General features: G+C 44.0%; 3 protein-coding genes across 4 annotated transcripts; 1 reads left to right on the top strand and 2 right to left on the bottom strand.

The window, feature by feature from the left end:
• Nucleotides 1-1,292: 1,292 nt before the first annotated feature.
• On the bottom strand, nt 1,293-8,099 carry LOC114867602 (TRPM8 channel-associated factor homolog). 2 transcript variants are annotated; one of them, XM_029170417.3, is made up of 13 exons: nt 7,960-8,099; nt 7,384-7,426; nt 6,449-7,198; nt 6,070-6,286; nt 5,694-5,985; nt 4,951-5,252; nt 4,686-4,860; nt 4,495-4,589; nt 4,195-4,405; nt 3,476-3,712; nt 3,005-3,213; nt 1,952-2,065; nt 1,293-1,872 (listed from the first exon to the last, which is right to left on the bottom strand). In XM_029170417.3, exons 3-13 carry the CDS (start codon nt 7,093-7,095, stop codon nt 1,630-1,632), a joined length of 2,742 nt encoding a protein of 913 aa, XP_029026250.1. In that variant the 5' UTR covers nt 7,096-7,198; nt 7,384-7,426; nt 7,960-8,099; the 3' UTR covers nt 1,293-1,629. The 2 variants fall into 2 exon arrangements, with proteins under 2 accessions (XP_029026250.1, XP_029026249.1); XM_029170416.2 differs by having other exon boundaries at nt 7,956-8,095.
• pnkp (polynucleotide kinase 3'-phosphatase) lies at nt 7,974-12,729 on the top strand. Its single transcript, XM_029170424.3, has 17 exons — nt 7,974-8,108; nt 8,523-8,569; nt 8,777-9,049; nt 9,150-9,431; nt 9,563-9,642; nt 9,775-9,832; nt 9,925-10,032; nt 10,121-10,192; nt 10,292-10,340; nt 10,590-10,660; nt 10,771-10,863; nt 10,955-11,051; nt 11,141-11,202; nt 11,516-11,625; nt 11,906-11,993; nt 12,088-12,155; nt 12,333-12,729. The coding sequence occupies exons 1-17, from the start codon at nt 7,988-7,990 to the stop codon at nt 12,451-12,453; spliced, it is 1,800 nt and encodes a 599-aa protein (XP_029026257.1). The 5' UTR covers nt 7,974-7,987; the 3' UTR covers nt 12,454-12,729.
• Nucleotides 12,483-17,196, bottom strand: si:ch1073-280e3.1 (complement C2). Its single transcript, XM_029170418.3, has 19 exons — nt 16,932-17,196; nt 16,702-16,811; nt 16,336-16,483; nt 16,067-16,252; nt 15,774-15,944; nt 15,593-15,691; nt 15,361-15,506; nt 15,142-15,283; nt 14,900-15,034; nt 14,709-14,813; nt 14,492-14,629; nt 14,246-14,337; nt 14,039-14,162; nt 13,814-13,961; nt 13,645-13,718; nt 13,450-13,541; nt 13,234-13,363; nt 13,095-13,144; nt 12,483-13,018 (listed from the first exon to the last, which is right to left on the bottom strand). The coding sequence occupies exons 1-19, from the start codon at nt 16,981-16,983 to the stop codon at nt 12,842-12,844; spliced, it is 2,319 nt and encodes a 772-aa protein (XP_029026251.1). The 5' UTR covers nt 16,984-17,196; the 3' UTR covers nt 12,483-12,841.
• Between the last annotated feature and the right edge of the window lie 7 nt (nt 17,197-17,203).

The raw sequence follows: 17,203 nt of genomic DNA, 5'->3' as shown, positions 1-17,203 counted from the left end.
AATTTATCCTCAAACTAATTTTGCTTTAACAACAAACCAGAACGCAGTAAAATGTTCTCATGTAGCTGGTGGCTGCTCTTGGTTCTTACCATTATGAAAACGAAGTAGATAACAGAGCTAATGTTTTTCCATAATTCCATCTGATGGACTATGATATCTCAATGCAACAGACAGCTACAGTATTTAAGCCTCTATCTGGTCTACACTAACACACTGTATAACTAGAGCAAGATTTTAATTATTCAGTGTATTCACCCCTGTTGAATCTATGATGAAAACATTTTGATTAGCCATAATTTTTATAGTATATATGTTTTTGTGATATCTATTGCGATATTGAAATAATCCCAAACACTATAAGTAATGAAGCTGCAGCCAAAGGTGGTGGAGCTTTTATATCCTGTTAACTTGAATTCAGTTCTTAAGTTCAGTTCTCAGACCATAAACAGTTAAATAGGGATTTAAAAAATAAATACAACTTAAACCACTGCTTGCAACTTGATTTACCAAATAAAAGAACAGGTAACTCATCCTTGTCCTTAATAAAATCCAAGAGAGAACAACAGAGAGAAAGAATATGAGAGAATAAAACTCTTGTTATTTTGCAAAGTGACAGAAACAAGGTTTCAGCATTACACTTCACAGCTGCTACAGCAGCGTGTGTCTTATTATCCAGGCGTGTGGACGGACCCTCAGCCAATTAGAGGGTTATCATGTCCTGAGCTGCGATCTAATGCCGATGCTCTGAATCTGTTGCAGGGCAGATAAAAGTTAAAGCAAGAAAACAAGAACTGACTCAGCAGAGGAACTACAATTGAGCTTCAGTGAACTTCTGTTTTTTTCTTGTTAAACACACTGTTGCAGCAACAACCAGTGTCATAGTCTCCAAGGAACATGTTTCTTAATTTGATTTTAAAGTTACCTCTATACGTTCTATTACAACACTTAAATTATTTCTCTGTGAACAAATGCTAGTTTATCAAGTAAATATAATAAAGGTATTAAACAGTTAGAAGTAGGTGACACTGCTGCTCGCGCTCCTACCAGTATGTAAATGAAGCCGATAACAAGAGCGCTGAAGCTTGATTACATTAGCAGGTAATTCCTGTGTGTTAGATCAGATAGAGGCTGACTGAGCCTCTATCTGATCTAACACACCAAATAACTCGTCTGGCCTGTAGCCAGTAATCTGCAACCATCTTAGCTCAATAATGGCACCAGCTCAGCAGTAAAATGAACTTGTCAAATAAATTAATGTTAAGGGCAAATCAAATTAGACACAAGGCACTTGTTTTTTTTGAGCCTATGTTTTTAATATGCAAGAAAAAGAGATTTTATTAGGTGACATTTCATGAAATTGAAACACATAAGTACATATATGAAAGCTAATTAGTGCACATTCAACATTAACCAACTGACCAACAAATAAAAAAAAGAGTCTACATATCAGAAATGGTTTAAAGACATTATTGGTGCTCTTATTTTGGTCTTAAAGTATTTAACAACCTCCCTAAAGTCCAATATAATCATTGAGACACAAAACTGAATGACGTTGACTTTCCCTCTAAACACCCAATCACCCACCGACAACTCTCTTTAAACTAGTCTTAAAGCCGCAGCAGACACAGTTCAGCCATACTTGACCAGCGGGTGGTCGGTCCAGGGAGGCAGGTTGGACAGCTTCTGCTCAGTGGAGGCTTCGATGGGCCAGCCCCAGGCCTTGAAGAATCCACACAGGTTCAGCTGCACAGTCTGAGAGAAGGTCTCAGCGTACAGGTTCATCTTTCCTTTGTTGTCACCGGGAAAGTTGGACATGGTATGGTAGGCAGCAAACACCTTCTTAAAGGCATCCCAGCCAAACCTCTCCTGGAGCTACAGCAAAGCACACACTTCTGTTGTCTGGAGGACGTTCAATGGGTTGTGATATGTGAAGGATGTGGTTCTCTCTTACCTGCAGGTAAGTCTCCAGAGCCATCCACGTGTTCCACTGGTTGAGATCCCTCCCGCCCTTTACGTACCCCTCTAGTCGTGTGGTTCGATCTGCTGCAGTCACAGCTGGGTGAGCCTGCAGAGACCAAAACGAGATGATTGTGAAACAAAGAAGAAAAACACAAATGTTTTCTTCTGTGACATGTATAAACATACCGTAATTTCCAGACTATGAGCTGCTTCTTTTTTCACCTTTTTTTTTTTGCTTTGAACCCTGTGTCTTAACAGTGTGGTTATTTTTTTGTGTTTTTATCGACTTACGAACTTTATGCCGCAGTACACGGCTGAGATGTTTACACCGTGCAGACCCGGCTGAAAGCTGTTGAGGCTTGCATGTTGTATGCGGCCTTAGTCATTGTTGTATAATAGTGTTGAGACTCTTCAGTGTGCTCTTGCTACTGGTGTTACAGTGCAGCACCTTTGGTTTGTTTTTTTTTGTTTTTTTTGTATAGAATGCACTTGTATGATTGATGATCGTCAGAGGGACAGAGCCGACCGAGCAGATTCTTCTTTCTGCCTTAAATAAATAACTAACTCACCAAAAGAGATTGTGAAGACGTTTCACTGAGTCTTACGTGCACAACACGCAGAAGTTGCTGTGCTCAACATAAGCCAAAAAAAGGCCTGTCCATCCAGGCACAGACGACTCTGTGGCGGCAGCTTCCTCCGTTACGAGGAGAAGGTCAACGAAACAGTGCAGTTTTAGTTGTAATGTGCTGAAGACAGTGGTGGATAGTGACCAGTTACTTTTGTGGTACGCTGCTGTACTTTTTTTTTTAAAATCCAGCTGTGTTACAGGCGCTGTCCTGAAAAAAACATTCACTGTATTTCAATCAATCTTTCATCTTCTCATGTTGCAATGTGGGCATGTGGCTCAATGTGGCTTATAGACAGATGTGGTCTTTTTTCTTTAATTAAAATCTAACGAGTGCGGCTTGAATTCAGGTGCACTCTATTGTCTGGAAATTACGGTAAAACACAACTCTAGTGTCAAACTAAAAGTGGTCTTCTGCACCTGAGCCCTGTTGATTCCCAGCACCTCCTCGTGCACATACACCGACCACAGGTTACATGTGCACTCTGTGGTGTGTGGTGGGAACTCCCAGCAGCCTCTCTGCTGGTTGTGTCCTAGCTCATGAATGGGGCCCCACATGTCTTGAACACGGAGCAAGTCCTTTGCTACGCACTTGGGCGCCATGACAGGATAACCACAGTGCATCCAGCCTGAGCAAAGTAAACACACATTTAGTTACTTTAGTAGTACAGAAAAGGCCGTATGCATGACGCATGACTCAGCCATTGTTTGCACAATGCCTTAATTAACATATTCTAAGAACTGTCACTGTGCTGTAGTTCTAGTGGATGAATGAAGTTTAACGCCATGTCATCATATTAGGTCATATTATCTCTTTTGTAACTCAAAAGAGGAACAATTACCACGCCCTTTACCACCATAACACACGTTTACACAATCAAACATAGTCACCGTGTGAAATCTGCACGTCGGTCAAAAAGCGTTCTTTGCGAGGGAACTTGTGTGGTATAGCAGCCAGGTCAGCGATGGCCCTCATGATTTTATCCCACTGAGCGGCCACCAAATCAGGACGATCCAGATCCCGCACAACCTCCGACGGCACCATGAGGATGATGTTCTCAAACTCCAGCTCCGCCCACGGTGAGGGAGCCGTACGCAGCAGCGACCAGTCGGCTGCTGTCGTCTCGCCTGAACAACACAGAGGAGCAGTACACACGGCATTAGTAGACAATGGTGATTTGAGGCACACCGTTCCGTGGAGAAGGCCAACCTGTCCTCATTAACAAACACACTTCAGAGAAAGCCTCCTCACAATGGCAGGACAGGCTCAACCTTGAAGAATCTGCTGTAAGTAGGAGGATCATACAGCTTTAACTGTACGCGTGAGCTGCGGCAGGTGTGGCAGTAGAACCACAACCGACCTTAACAACAGGCAAAACAACAACAAGAATGTGTTTTTAATTTGTGTAACGCATCAATAAATGCCCATTTAGCACAGCCCAGTTCTTTTATCCACTGTTGCTATGGTTACATCACTCTAAGCCTTTCATTTGAGAAATAGATAAGCTACTATTTGGATCCTTGTGTGGTCGTTATAGAGCACAGGAACAGACCAGTGGGCTTGTTTCCCTGTGATGAAACACACCCAGCGGCCTCGCACTCACACTCACCAGATTTATAATACGGCGCCGGCACAGCCATCTGCACCACCACCTCCACGCCGCTCACTTGAGTGTTTGGCGGCGCCACCACGTACAGGAGGCCCCCCCAGAGGTTCCACACCTGCACCATCTCCGAGGTCATGGGAAACTGCTCGTGAACGCACGGCGCTCTTTTCAGCTCATCTGAATTCAGGTAGTCTGTCTGGCAGCCAATCTGGATCTGACAGACAAATGGAAGATGTTTTATGGGTGATGGTTTACTTCCGTTCTGTGATAACCTTAGTTTTTAATTTATTGTGTGGGCTGTACCTTCCAGTCCTTGTTGATGATCGCTGCTGGTATGGAGATGTAAGTCTTCATACCAGGTGAGAGATAAAGGCCGGTACTAATCCACTCTGCTCCTCCTTAAAACAAAGGTTACACTCTGACATTTACTTACAGTAAATCAACAGCACGCACTTTCTGCTTTCTCCTTCGTATACAAGGGTTAAAGGCCTGACCTGCTGTGTTCACATTGATCCTGATCCTTCGATTATACACAACTGGCATCAGCGGGTTATTCTTGATGAGGTAGGGCATCAGAGCGTCGGGATCCGGGGAGACCTTGAACACTTCCGCCCCCATTCGGAGGAGCAGGTGATCTCTGGGAGTTGTCACAGGGCAGTGCTCACTCACCTTGGAATAAAACAAATAGCACAGATGGGTTCCATAATATGGGCTTGGATCGAGTGTAGAGCAGTTTCATACGTTTTACAGCCCGCTCACCTGTGGCATACCCGTCTTCATCAGGATGTCAGTGAGGGTGGACAGGACCTGTCTGTAGGAGGCGCAGTCGTGGGCCTTCATGTTCAAGTAGGTGGAGCAGTCTTTGCCCAGCTTTTTGAGACATTCCTCCTCTTGCGCTGTTAGATCCGCGCCCTCGGTCACGTGGCCGGCAAAGCGCCGCAGAAGGTCACGGAAGTGGTAGGAGTCGTTGATGGCCTGGCTCGGTACCGGCGCCTTGTACAGCCCTCCTCCGATCGTTGCACCCATTAGGCTTAAGCCCATTTTGTTCAGGATCTTGTTTCCTGAAAGACATAAGAGCTGAATGAGTGATTTGCTGCGTCAGTGATACAGACTACAGTTTAGTGTGTGTAGTACCAATCTGTGTGCCCACATTTATTTCATGCTGTATCATCCACCCTCTCCACTCAAATCTGCACTTCTTCTTCTTCCATCATAGTTGTTCAATTTGCAAGCACACAGTAAGAGTAGTTGAACAGGCAGGTGTACAACCATCACCTGACTCATAGTTATCTGGTCCTGCCACTCCTGTTTAACTGTAGAACTTCAGTCTTTTTGTTTTGCACATTGCAATTACTCTTCCTGATCACATTTTCCTGGAGTTGATGTCCCTGAACTTCCCTTAACCTTTCAGCATATCATGCATACAGTACAGTATCTGGACTATGCTTCACATGCAACATGTAATAGACATACATGCATGTAACAGTGGTGCAGCATCACACCTGGGAAGTCTGTTAATGGGTTTTGTCCACAGTGTGTCTGGGCCCAGTACCAGGCGTGTCCTCCAATCAGAAGGCCCCCTCCCTCTGCGACAAACTGCTGGATTTCCTCGGCCTGGCCATCGCTGTACGCTGTGCACACAAACACACTCAGGTCTTTTCTTAAGTTTGTCTTCTCGCACTGTAGCCCGGACGCACTGAGGACATCAAAAGCAGGATGGTGCAGCAGACCCACAACCCCTTGCCGGCCTTCATCCAACCAGCGAATGGCATTCTTCAAGAAGGGAGCCAGATTCTGAAGGGAAGCAAAGTCTTAGAAGAATCTCTGTAATAAAATAAAACAGAACTTATCTTTTGTAATCATTAAGGTAAATCCTACCTGGTTTCCCATGAACCCTTCATGTGAAATCAGAATAACCCGTCCCTGACCATAATAGGCCCCCGCCACAAACGCTCGTCCATCATTAGAGGTTGCAATCGGAAAAGCCAGCGAACCATGGACAAGTACCTCAGAAAACAGAGATCCACCCTGGACGTCGAACTCTGAAACCCCCTGGAGTAAGAACTCCAGGTCATCCTCAAAATTCTTACCAAGACTGTGTTCAGAAAAGTGCATGAGAAAGAACAAGCGTCAAAAGTGAGAGTAATATTAACAATGCTCATTTTGCTTTCGTATGATGAATTCTGATTGAGGAGAAGGTAACCATAAAACAAATAATAGTATAATACAAAAGCAAGTCGTACTAGTACACACTTACACTATGGACATCCAGGAGGCTGGGACCTGAGGGTAGACGGGCAGGCACTCTACCTCGCACTGACGCTCAGAGATGTAAATCCCTGCCACACCGCAGACCTTATTTCCTTGAAACTCAAGCAATGCATTCTCCTTAGGGTGCTCCGCAGCCCAGCTCCACACCTGACCTGCAATCAACACTCCTCCTCCAGCTTTCAGGAATGCCACTAGGTCTTTTGGGTCTTCACCCACGCTGTAGGCGTCCGTCACATAAACACCAACCCCTGGATTGTCACTAAAGGCTCCCACAACTTCTACTTGGAAGCCAGCTCTACTTAGATTAGCTGCAACAGCACTGGCAGATATATGGACACCCACAGACAGGTTGTTAGAGGTGTCTCCTCTCAGCCAGACTACAGCATTTTCTACCAGTGCAGGAAAGGTAGTCAGGTAGCTCTCATGACCCAGGACAACGATCCTTCCACTGCCATACAGAGAGGCGGCCACTGGGACCTGACCTTTGTTGTTCATAGCTAAAGGGAACGAATCATCTCCAATCAGCACAAGGTCACTGGGAAGAGCGGGCCCACGAAGATCAAGCTCTCTCAGGCCTCTCATGAGGGACACGTAGTCCCTTTCATGTTGCTGAGTTATGGGCTGCTCAGCCATGCTGAGATTGAGTGACGCTTTAAGGGTTGCAGTGGGTGGAGAATGTAAAATGTGTTGAAGGGAGTTTTGTTGAAATAGCTGCACCTAGACGTCCAGTTGTCCTCTGCAAAGACAAGTACAGATGATGAAACCAATTCATAAAAAATATACAACAATAGAATTCAAAACAACAATATTACAGTATTTATTGACTAGTTCAGAAAAAAACATCTGTTGTTGTTGTTTGGTCTTTTATCACATACTGTATAACATCTTGTAACCACCTACAAGTTCAATATATTTATTTACCTTAACGTTTGGGAGTAGCACAGAGTTTTTCCAGATGAATAATCTGCCAGGACGACAGCACAGCACAAAAAGAAAAATGAGAGCCACAGAAGAGTTTCACCATACAAGCTCAACCTGAAACTGGTTTATCCTGTTGGCTTAGTTCAATATTTGTGGCTGCCACAAGAACAGCACAAAAAGTATGGGTGTGCATCAATTTACATATTTATTTTCTTTTTCCTCTTAGAATATTTTTTATCAACACAAGTGTAGCAAAATGTGTTGTACTTTGAAAATATTAAATTGTTTGTTTATATCACCGACAGTCTGTTTGTAATTGCGGAACATAGACGACTGGAACTTGTCTGGAACAACCGGAATGTTTCTACACGAGCGCATTTCTTCCGATGGACCGAGGGTACGTCACAATATTAAGACCCTTTGTTGTTTTTTTTATTCCGCTTCAAACCAACTAAGACAAACTAAGAACTTGTAAATGCATCTAACGTAATATCCTTAAAGTTTAGGCAGACGATTACGCATAATAAGGACATCACTTCACAAGGCTTGAGAAGAGTGTCTTACAAACTTACATACTACTGAAAGTAGCTGCAGTTATTTTGCGATGTCGTGTGCGCTGGTTGGTGCCTCCGGGGCTCGGGTCCCTCTGGAGGACGGGCGAGCTGTGATTCTGGGCCGAGGACCAGAGACCGGCGTCGCAGACAAGAAATGCTCCAGGCACCAGGGTGAGGATTTTATTACGAGCTTCTTCTGCTCGTTTGCGTTTAGGACTCCCTCCCTTTTAAGCAGGACACCACCCTGTTATAAACGTCTAAATGACGTGACGCTCAATCACAATGACCACAAATGTCTCAGCCATTTGTCAGTAGCTAGTAAATCTTTACTTAGATTAATAGCATAGATCAAGTCATATTTTTAAAATAATATTCTAGGTGTTGTTAAACTATTTAGGCAGCAGAATGGGGTGCTGTTTAACTGTAGAATAATATGTCTTCTTCAGATTAATCACGTGAGCTATTTTAAGTGAAAGAAGATTTTATTACAACCAAAGTCTGACTTTAGTAATTACAGTTTGGATATTGTAGTAATGTGTGAAAGAATGTACATGTTGAGGTTAATGCTCTTTCTGTTTATTACAGTGAAGGTTGTGGCTTGTTTTGCAGACCAGGATGTGGTTGTTACTCAGGTATGGAAACATAGATTTAAATGCAAGCTGGTGTCAGGTTAGAAATGCCTTTTGCCACCTTTAACTACACAAACACTAAAACAAAGACAAAATGTCATCATATAGGTACACCTTACTCTTTATTGCCTACACACACCCAGCTCGTATTACACTTCTTAAGTTAACCATATAAATGCCAAAGTCCACATTACATTTTCTCCCCTATAGCTTGGTCCCAACCCTAGCTTCCTTGACGGTGAGAGGCTGAGTCGGGGCCAGTCTGGTAAACTCTGTCAGGGAGGCACACTTTACCTGGTCAATCAGGACCACCCGTTTAAGCTGCAATACTCCGTGAGCTTTAATGGAACAGGCTCAAGCGCTGCACAAAAACGAGTGAAAGCTACAGACAAGACAAAAAGAAGTTGGGACGAGAAAGAACTGCAGTCGAGTCCGACACCTAAACGCAGCATAAAGGATTTTTTTTCTACCTCTCCCATGAAGGTAACACATTTTCATGACATTTTGCATTTGCGTCTATTCATTGTAAAAGTTTAGCAATAAAACATTAGACCACGTGTATTTTTTTATTGTTTCTGTTCAGTCATCTAAAAGACAACTCAGCCCAGAAACAGTGCACACAGATACAAAGCGTCAAAGGAGACAGGAGGAGGCCTTCGATGGATTGAAAGAAGAGGAGGACGAAGAGGAAAGAATGGCGGAGGAAAAGCTCAAACAGCTGCAGGAGTTAGCAGAAAAGGCAGAGAGAGAAAGTGATAACACCCAGCCGTCATCATCTGCATCAAAGGCCTGTTTAAAGAGCAGCTGGGAGCAGGTGGGCAGCCTGATGGTTTACACTGCTGCTGGTGTCAGAGGGAGTGACAAGGTGGGTGTAGTTTCGGTGGAACAGCCAATGATCATTTGGATTTATTTATTTATTTAAATAAAAATGTATCATCTTTATTTATGTTAAATAGTGTGATGTAATCCTGAACATTTATTCCCCTCTTCCTTCAGATAGCTGGGTTTGACATAGACGGCTGCATTATCACTACCAAATCTGGGAAAGTCTTTCCCACTGCACCAGATGACTGGCGGTATGTCTGCAATCCTAAACATTTTGTTCTCAATTGGCCTTGAAATTAGATTAATGATGGCCCACAGTTTTGTATTTTTCTGATCTCAGTTTTAATTTATAAAGATTAAATAGTAATTGTGTTTGTTACCAGGATTCTGTACCCTGAAATTCAGCCCAAGCTGGCTAGCCTGCTCAAAAAAGGATACAAGGTAGGAATACACAAATAAAAGTAAAATATGTTGTAAGACTTTGGTTGTATTTGTAGCTGATCTCTTTCTGTGTACTTGTTCTCTTCTTGCAGGTGGTTTTCTTTACTAACCAACTGGGAATCGCTAAAGGCAAACTCAGGCCAGAAGTCTTCAAGTCTAAAGTGGAGGACATCCTGGCCACGCTGAAGCTACCTGTGCAGGTAGGTCATGTTGTACAATGTTCCTAATGTCTTATAAATGCTGGATTTCCATTTCATGTTTGTATCCCCTTCTTTTGTGTGTGTTTAGGTGTTGGTGTCAACTGGTCCTGGTATCTACAGGAAACCTGTTGTGGGAATGTGGACTCACCTGTGTGACAAGGTAAATACTTTCCACATTATTTGAGAACCACTCCTCAATATTTGCACCAAGTTGTTGTTTTTGTTTAAATTTAATTGCTCTATGTGTGTACCTGCTCAGGCTAATGATGGTGTGACTGTTGACAAGAAAAAGAGTTTATTCGTAGGAGGTGAGTCTACTTGACAAACAGCTAAGGCTAATGTTGCACATTTTCTCAGCTATCTCATCTAATATACAGTTTTACAAACAAAGTAATAGAGGGATATGTTAATAATAATCATCTTACTCTTTAAAAAACTGTAATCACAGATCAGAATCTAACCAAGAACTGATCTCTTTTACCTTTGTAGAAGCTTTGCAAATCAGACATTACAGTGTGCTAAGAAAGGCAGCGCATGTAACGTTCTCTTGTGCACAGATGCTGCAGGTAGACCAGAGAACTGGGCTCCAGGGAAGAAGAAAAAGGATTTCTCCTGCAGTGACCGACTGGTAGGGCCAGTCAGTTTTTGCAAAATTTGTTATGTGTCTCGAGTTAATGAGTTAACATGTACAAAAATAGTTTATTATGATGGTTATTTTAATTGATTGCGATCCTGCAGTTTGCTCTGAACATCGGGTTGCAGTTCTACACGCCAGAGGAGTACTTTCTGGGCTGGAAGAGCGCCCCCTACAGGCTGCCTGATTTTGACCCAGTGAGTACACTGAACTGCATTTTTCAGTATATAGGTTTACTTATGTGGGTTTGGTCTCCTCTCTGTTCTCACATTTCACGTAATCCTACAGAGAAAACTTGATTCAAACGCCAGGCTTTACGACCCACCATCCGCTTCTCTCACCTCTAACAAGACAGAAGTTATTGTTGCTGTGGGTTTTCCTGCATGTGAGTGAAGGTGGAGGGGGTGTCACCTTCCTTGTCTCCTGACACACTAGGACCAATGTTAAGTTTTCTCCTCTTCCCTTTGTTTACAGCTGGTAAATCCACTTTCTTTAACACCCACATTGTTCCAAAAGGCTATGTCTACGTCAACAGGGTGAGTGGGTCTTATACAAGCGGTGGACAACAGAGCTTCCCATGTTATTTTTCTTCAGTTCAACTTTTTAGTAAAATATTCTTAAAAATTGACAAGTGACGGCTGGCAAGACTTAATTTACAAGTATTGCCATGATAATAATGACAATAATTACCATGGTTAAAAAGTTTTGTAAAATGAGGGATGAGACAGTTTATATAAATATAGACAAAATATATAGACAAAATATAAAGAAATTCTAAGCAATTTGAACTTGTCCTCAGCTTTTCCAGTCCTGGTGTAATAAAGTTGTAGTCTTTCTTTTCTGTTTTAGGACAAACTGGGTTCATGGCAGAAATGTGTGTCGGCGTGTGAGGGCGCTCTGAAGGAAGGCCGCAGTGTCGCTGTGGACAACACCAACCCAGACCCAGAGTCTCGCAAACGGTATGTCAGCGACATCCGTGTGTGCTGGGTATTTTTACGTCTCTGTCTTTCCCCACACGCTTCAACACACATGATCTACTCAGGGTCTGCCTCACTAAGCCCATTTGTATCCAAACATCTGTGAATGACTCACTGTGTAGGAAACATTTGCACGAGGGGTGGAGACACTAAGCTACGGTTTGTCTTGTTCTTTTTGCCCCATTTGCTGTCAGCGACTGGGAGTTTTATTTTTGTGTATGTCTATGTTTGGATTAGCAGTAATCCTCTGTGTATTTTCCAGATATGTGGATGCAGCTAAAGCTGCAGGAGCGCTATGTCGCTGCTTTCAATTCACAGCCAGTCTGGAACAAGCCAAACACAACAACAGAGTATGAGTCACTTCTACACACACTCACTCTTCATCCTTGTTCTGTTTTACGTGGCAGGCGATGAAAGCTTAGTCCCTTCTTTCCATTTCCTTAGTTTCGTGAAATGTCGCCATCAGATGACAAACATGTCAAGGTCAATGACATGGTTTTCCACAGCTACAAGTAAGCTGCAGCTTTTATATGTTACTATGTTGTAATATAAAATGCAACTCTGCAGGTTTTGGAATTTGCTAATGAAAAGACAGAAAACTGAAATAACTGCAAAGATCTCTAATCACTTGTGAGTTTGCTTTTGCATGGTATGTAGGTGACAATTCCATTTTCACTCTCTCTGAACAGGAAAAACTTTGTGGCTCCTGCACTCTCTGAGGGATTCTCTGAAATACTCCAGATTCACTTCATCCCAAGCTTCCAAGACAGCCAGTCAGAAACCCTGTTTAGGCAGTTTTCTGAAGGCTGACACTACACAAGACACCATGAGTCACCAGGCACTGATGTGTGTAGTTTATTCAGATTGCATTTAGGCACTTCACTGAAATCCAAAGGCCACTAACTGCAAAGTGAGACCATTAATGTTGCTTAGACATGCAGCACAGAATCAGGGACGTCCGTTTAACTGTTAGAATAAACAGAGCAACATATCAATGTATGTGCGGCTACATTAACATATTGTTTACATGTATGTATGTGTTTGAGTTAGAAAGAACAACACTGAATAAAAAATACCTAGAAAGTTTTTTTTTTATTGCTCAGTTTCAAACTCAAAGCTTTGTGCCACAAGTGATATTTGTATAAGCATTATTGGACGCCCACCATGGCTTTAAACAGAGCCCTGGAATCTGTAGATCTTATTTAATGTCGGGCAGGAACTTGATGTCCTCACCCAGATGTTGCTTGAGCCAAGGCAGTATCTTAAAGAGGTCGATGTGAAAGTCTCGCGCGTCCGGAGGAGGTCGGTCACTGCTGTAACCCTTTGAGCTCATTGCCTTACAGACGTCTGTGGTGCCCCAGCTGAGTACTCCCACCTGCACATGAAGAAGGAATGCTCAAGTATTTACTCGCATGCGCCGAATCTTTGCAAATGAGGAGACATTTGCTAACCTGAAAGTAGCGGTTCCTGTTTTGCAAAAACAGTGATCCACCGGAGTCACCTGCAAAAAAGAGATGAGCTGTAACTACTGTGACTCCTCTGATGCGCCACAGCGTGATGGCTGCCATTATCTTCACGCAGAGTCTGGACCTTTGCAGCTTATAGCATCCCGGTAACTTTTGCTGCCTGCAGAGCAGAGGAACCTGTCGGGGACATATTCATCCAGAGGCACATCCGACCCATTTAGTGTTTGCCTGGCCTTCTCCACACAAGCAGGCCTCTGCAGACAGCAACATAATGCCCTGTTAACACAATGTTACTGAGAGTAAAGGAAGCAGGTCATAGTCCGGCCACTGCAGCTCTCACCTCACTCTCGGTGTGAATGTGTGTTTGTTTGCGTTCCTTGATCTTATTCATAAAAAAGACAGACGTCTCTGTGTGTGGTATGAGCGCCTTTCCTACACACACACACACACACACACACAATTTAGGACTATTATATTAACACTGCAAAACAAGCTCAACTACAATAAAACAGTATCTAATTCAAAGGTCACCTACTGTGCTCCTGACAGGTAGAATTGACTTTTTTCAAGGCTCGGTCGGCCGGTATGGTACACGGCAAACATATGGGTCTATAACATAATGTGAATTTTAGCTGCACATACCCACAGTTTTTACGATCTCAACTAAAAACATGAGCGTGAATCTTTTCTCAAGGCTTTCACACCTGGCCTTCCAGGAGAGAGGGATGCTCTTGTTGAGCCACACCAGGGCAACATCGTAGTCATAGAACTCAGGCACGTGTCTGTGTTTAAGGGCATCGACGTTGTAGTTGGGGTGCATGATCACTCTGCTGGACGGCACTGTGACGTCGCCTACAGGAACCAGAGCTGCACGTTATTTACTCTGAAGTCATATTCCCTCCACGTGAAGGCTGTAAGTGTTGACTGACCAGTTATTACGTCCACTTGAAAGGAGACATTCTTAGTGGCCACTCTGCCAAAGCAGTGAGCGGCTGTCAGCACCCAGTGCTCGCTCACAATGGAGCCTGAACACAGAGGGTCCTTTAAATTGGCCTGTGAAGGAAGCAACAGTTGGTGAAAAGCCAACGTAAACTATGAAACACAACATTATGACCTTCATAATGCTGAGTTGTTACTTTTCTCAGAGTGACATGCCAGGGCTCAGTGAAGACTGGGAGCTTTTTTGTTGCTTCTTGAGCTATTCCACACATCGTCACACTCTTGTCACCTGTAGAATTAAACGGTTAATAGATATATTACAGAATCTTATCAAAGATGGTATCAAAAATAAAGTGAATTGAAAGTGATTCGGGTTTTTTTCCTACTTAGTGTTTTATTCGTTTTTTTAAAGCAGAAATGAATAATTTGAGCATGTTACTTACTAATAATGCTGTTAAAGACATGCCCCAGAGTCGGGAAGCTCTTGATGACGAATAGATGAGCCTCACCGCGTTTGTTAGAGGCTAAGGAGTTTAACTCAGCCTTGTTCACTTGATCTCCGACACCAAACACGTAAACATCTGCAAACACGTGAGCTACATGCTGTAGGTGATGGTGCCAAAACAGAGCAGCTAGCGGTCCCTTTTGTTCTTCCAGTACCTAGCAGCGCCTCATCTGAGTGATCGTGGGAGGAGGTGTTGTAGCCCAGTAGATGCCGGATCCGGGTCAGGGCCGCCTGAGGTTTGTTGCCTGTGTTGGAGTAACCTGCAGACAAACACAAAGAAGTACAGCGGCTCCCATGATCTCCTCCATGGACAAATGCGTGTGTGCATCACTTCCTGTGTCCTCACCATCGGTTTCTATGATTATAACATTCTGGGTCTGACTGAAATGGTTCTTCTTGCTGTGTTGTTTAAAGAGGTTAATCATCTCGTAGACGCGGTACAGCGCTGCGTAGAGGTTGGTGCCCGTTTGTCTCTTGTGACCTGCGAATGCAGAACGTATTTCTTACATAACATAACATAAACAGATCACACCGCAGACATACTGTACGCCGACATCCTCTATGAAATAATAACAAGCACAGTCCTACTTTTGTGGTCAAACTCCAGCAGAGATCCGATGACGTTGTTTGCACTGGTGCTTATAACCTCGTCTGTGATGTTTACAATGTCTATAACTTTACTGGCAAATGACAGCACGTGGAACTTCAGCTTGACTTCATAGCTGTCCAACTGGGAAGAAAGCAAAGACGAGTTTGATTCACATCCACAGAGTGAGAAGGGCCGAACTGGGCTCTGTTGCCACACACCTTTTCGATGAGAGCGATGGTGGCTTGTACCGACTGCTTGAAGTCGTCCTCTTTGATGCTTCCTGATGTGTCCAGTAAGATGTAGATATTCACGCGACTGTCCTTGTCCACGTGGATGCTTCGAGCGAAGGTTGATTCGCCTGCGGCTTTGACAGACACAAACACATACATGCATTTGTGAAAAAGCCATAAATTGTCAATAAGTTCAAGGTAAACGACAAGTTGAACCTACTTTTCTTTTGAGAGTCTGCTGAGAATACATCCATGAGTCCTCCAAGCGACCCTGCCATGGCTTTGGCCACAGCGTCGGGGGAGTCAAACATATTTGGGCCTGTGATGGAAACACGCAGATTCTTTATCATCGTAGCTGACTAATCGCTGTTACAGAGAATACACAGAGACGTGCAGGACACCTTGGCAGCGTGGCATCGAGCCGCTCCACTCCCTGTTCTTCAAACAGACCCTCTCAGACGACCCAAGCAGATCGAGGCCGCTCTGACATCTGTAGATCACCTTCTCTCCGGTGTAGAACCGACCCGACCGGTGGGCTCCAGGTGGGATCCCTGGGTCACTGCACTCACCAGCTGCATTCAAAGATGGATGATTATACTTATTACACATGAAAGTCTATTTAAAGTGATCACAAGTATAATGTTATGTAGTACATTCACATAAGCATATTGTGTTTTATGACACGTTTTCTTACCATGGTTGTCACAGACAGGAGTGGTTCCGGTCCAGTCCCCAGACGGGGTGCAGTTCCTTGCAGCTGACCCGTACAGGGTGAACCCATGGCGGCAGGAGAAGCTCTGCGTCACCCCGACCCCAAACCACTGGTCCATGGGCCAGAAGTCGCCGTTGTCCAGCTGGAGCTGAGCCGGACACAACACATCTGGGAACAGAGGACGGACGGATGGAAAATGGATGGAGGATGAGGACGCGGTGCAGGACGGAAACGGGAGAGAATCCAGTCACCTTTGCACGTGGCCCCTGACAGCCGTCTACCGCTGGATGATCTCATGGGCGACCAGTCCCCATCCGCTCCACAGACCCTGTAGCTGACTGGGAACGGGTACTTTCCTGGGCCGCAGTGGTAGGTGAGCACACTGCCCTCTAGTCCCTCCTGTGGAGACACCTGGACTCACAGTAAATGACGTCACATGAAGCCGTCCATTAAAGCTGAGCTCAGGCTGTCCTTTTAGTTCCTCATGACTTAAGTTCCTTTTTATATCAGACATTCCTGAGCCTCCACTTGCTTTTTATACTATTTCATTTTCCTACCTTATTGTCCCACTGGGTTTAAATTTATGTCACAGCATTCTGCCTTATTATCATTCTTACCTGTGAGTACGTGACTCGTCCACCTTTGATTCTTTCTGTGGTTGAGCAGCGCAGAGGCGGCAGATCCTCATATTCTTCGTCGTCATCATCATACTCCTGCTGGTTTGACACTGGAGGTGGTGGTAAACAAGCAAACACACGCCATCACACGCAGGCATGTGGTTTACATCTACAGTATGCCAAGTTAAAAGGATCCCATTCAACTAAACAGAATCAGCGTGAACACTCACCCTCCTGGACGGAGATCAAGAGCAGGATCCCCAGCAGAGGTTTGACATTCATGGCACTTGATTTATACCTTTGAGTAACTAAACCACAGCGACAGCGCTCGTATCTGCAGGCAGCTTTTATTTGATGACTGATTACCCATTAACACAGCGATTGAGCAATTTAGGGACGGATTGAGCTCTTCCAGTACTTTCGTTTTTGATTCTGCTTTTTCTTCTGTCTAATACTGTGTCTTGGTGATGTTTTTACTGCATTACCATGAACCAGCGTTGGT

This window comes from Betta splendens, chromosome 13, assembly GCF_900634795.4.
Source record: "Betta splendens chromosome 13, fBetSpl5.4, whole genome shotgun sequence".
In the NCBI taxonomy this organism is placed as follows: domain Eukaryota; kingdom Metazoa; phylum Chordata; class Actinopteri; order Anabantiformes; family Osphronemidae; genus Betta; species Betta splendens.
This window is presented reverse-complemented; position numbering and strand designations above follow the sequence as displayed.

Excerpts from the sequence above, each read along its gene's own strand:
- si:ch1073-280e3.1 (XM_029170418.3), bottom strand. The coding sequence starts at position 16,983 with ATGAATGTCAAACCTCTGCTGGGGATCCTGCTCTTGATCTCCGTCCAG. Across the intron at positions 14,630-14,708 it reads CTCAGATGAGGCGCTGCTAG|ATGTTTACGTGTTTGGTGTC; the intron begins GTACTGGAAGAA and ends ACGTGTTTGCAG. Across the intron at positions 14,338-14,491 it reads TGTCTTTAACAGCATTATTA|GTGACAAGAGTGTGACGATG; the intron begins GTAAGTAACATG and ends TTAATTCTACAG.
- pnkp (XM_029170424.3), top strand. The coding sequence starts at position 7,988 with ATGTCGTGTGCGCTGGTTGGTGCCTCCGGGGCTCGGGTCCCTCTGGAG. Across the intron at positions 9,643-9,774 it reads ACTGCACCAGATGACTGGCG|GATTCTGTACCCTGAAATTC; the intron begins GTATGTCTGCAA and ends GTTTGTTACCAG. Across the intron at positions 12,156-12,332 it reads ATGGTTTTCCACAGCTACAA|GAAAAACTTTGTGGCTCCTG; the intron begins GTAAGCTGCAGC and ends CTCTCTGAACAG.
- LOC114867602 (XM_029170417.3), bottom strand. The coding sequence starts at position 7,095 with ATGGCTGAGCAGCCCATAACTCAGCAACATGAAAGGGACTACGTGTCC. Across the intron at positions 5,253-5,693 it reads CCCATTAACAGACTTCCCAG|GAAACAAGATCCTGAACAAA; the intron begins GTGTGATGCTGC and ends TATGTCTTTCAG. Across the intron at positions 3,214-3,475 it reads CGACGTGCAGATTTCACACG|GCTGGATGCACTGTGGTTAT; the intron begins GTGACTATGTTT and ends TACTTTGCTCAG.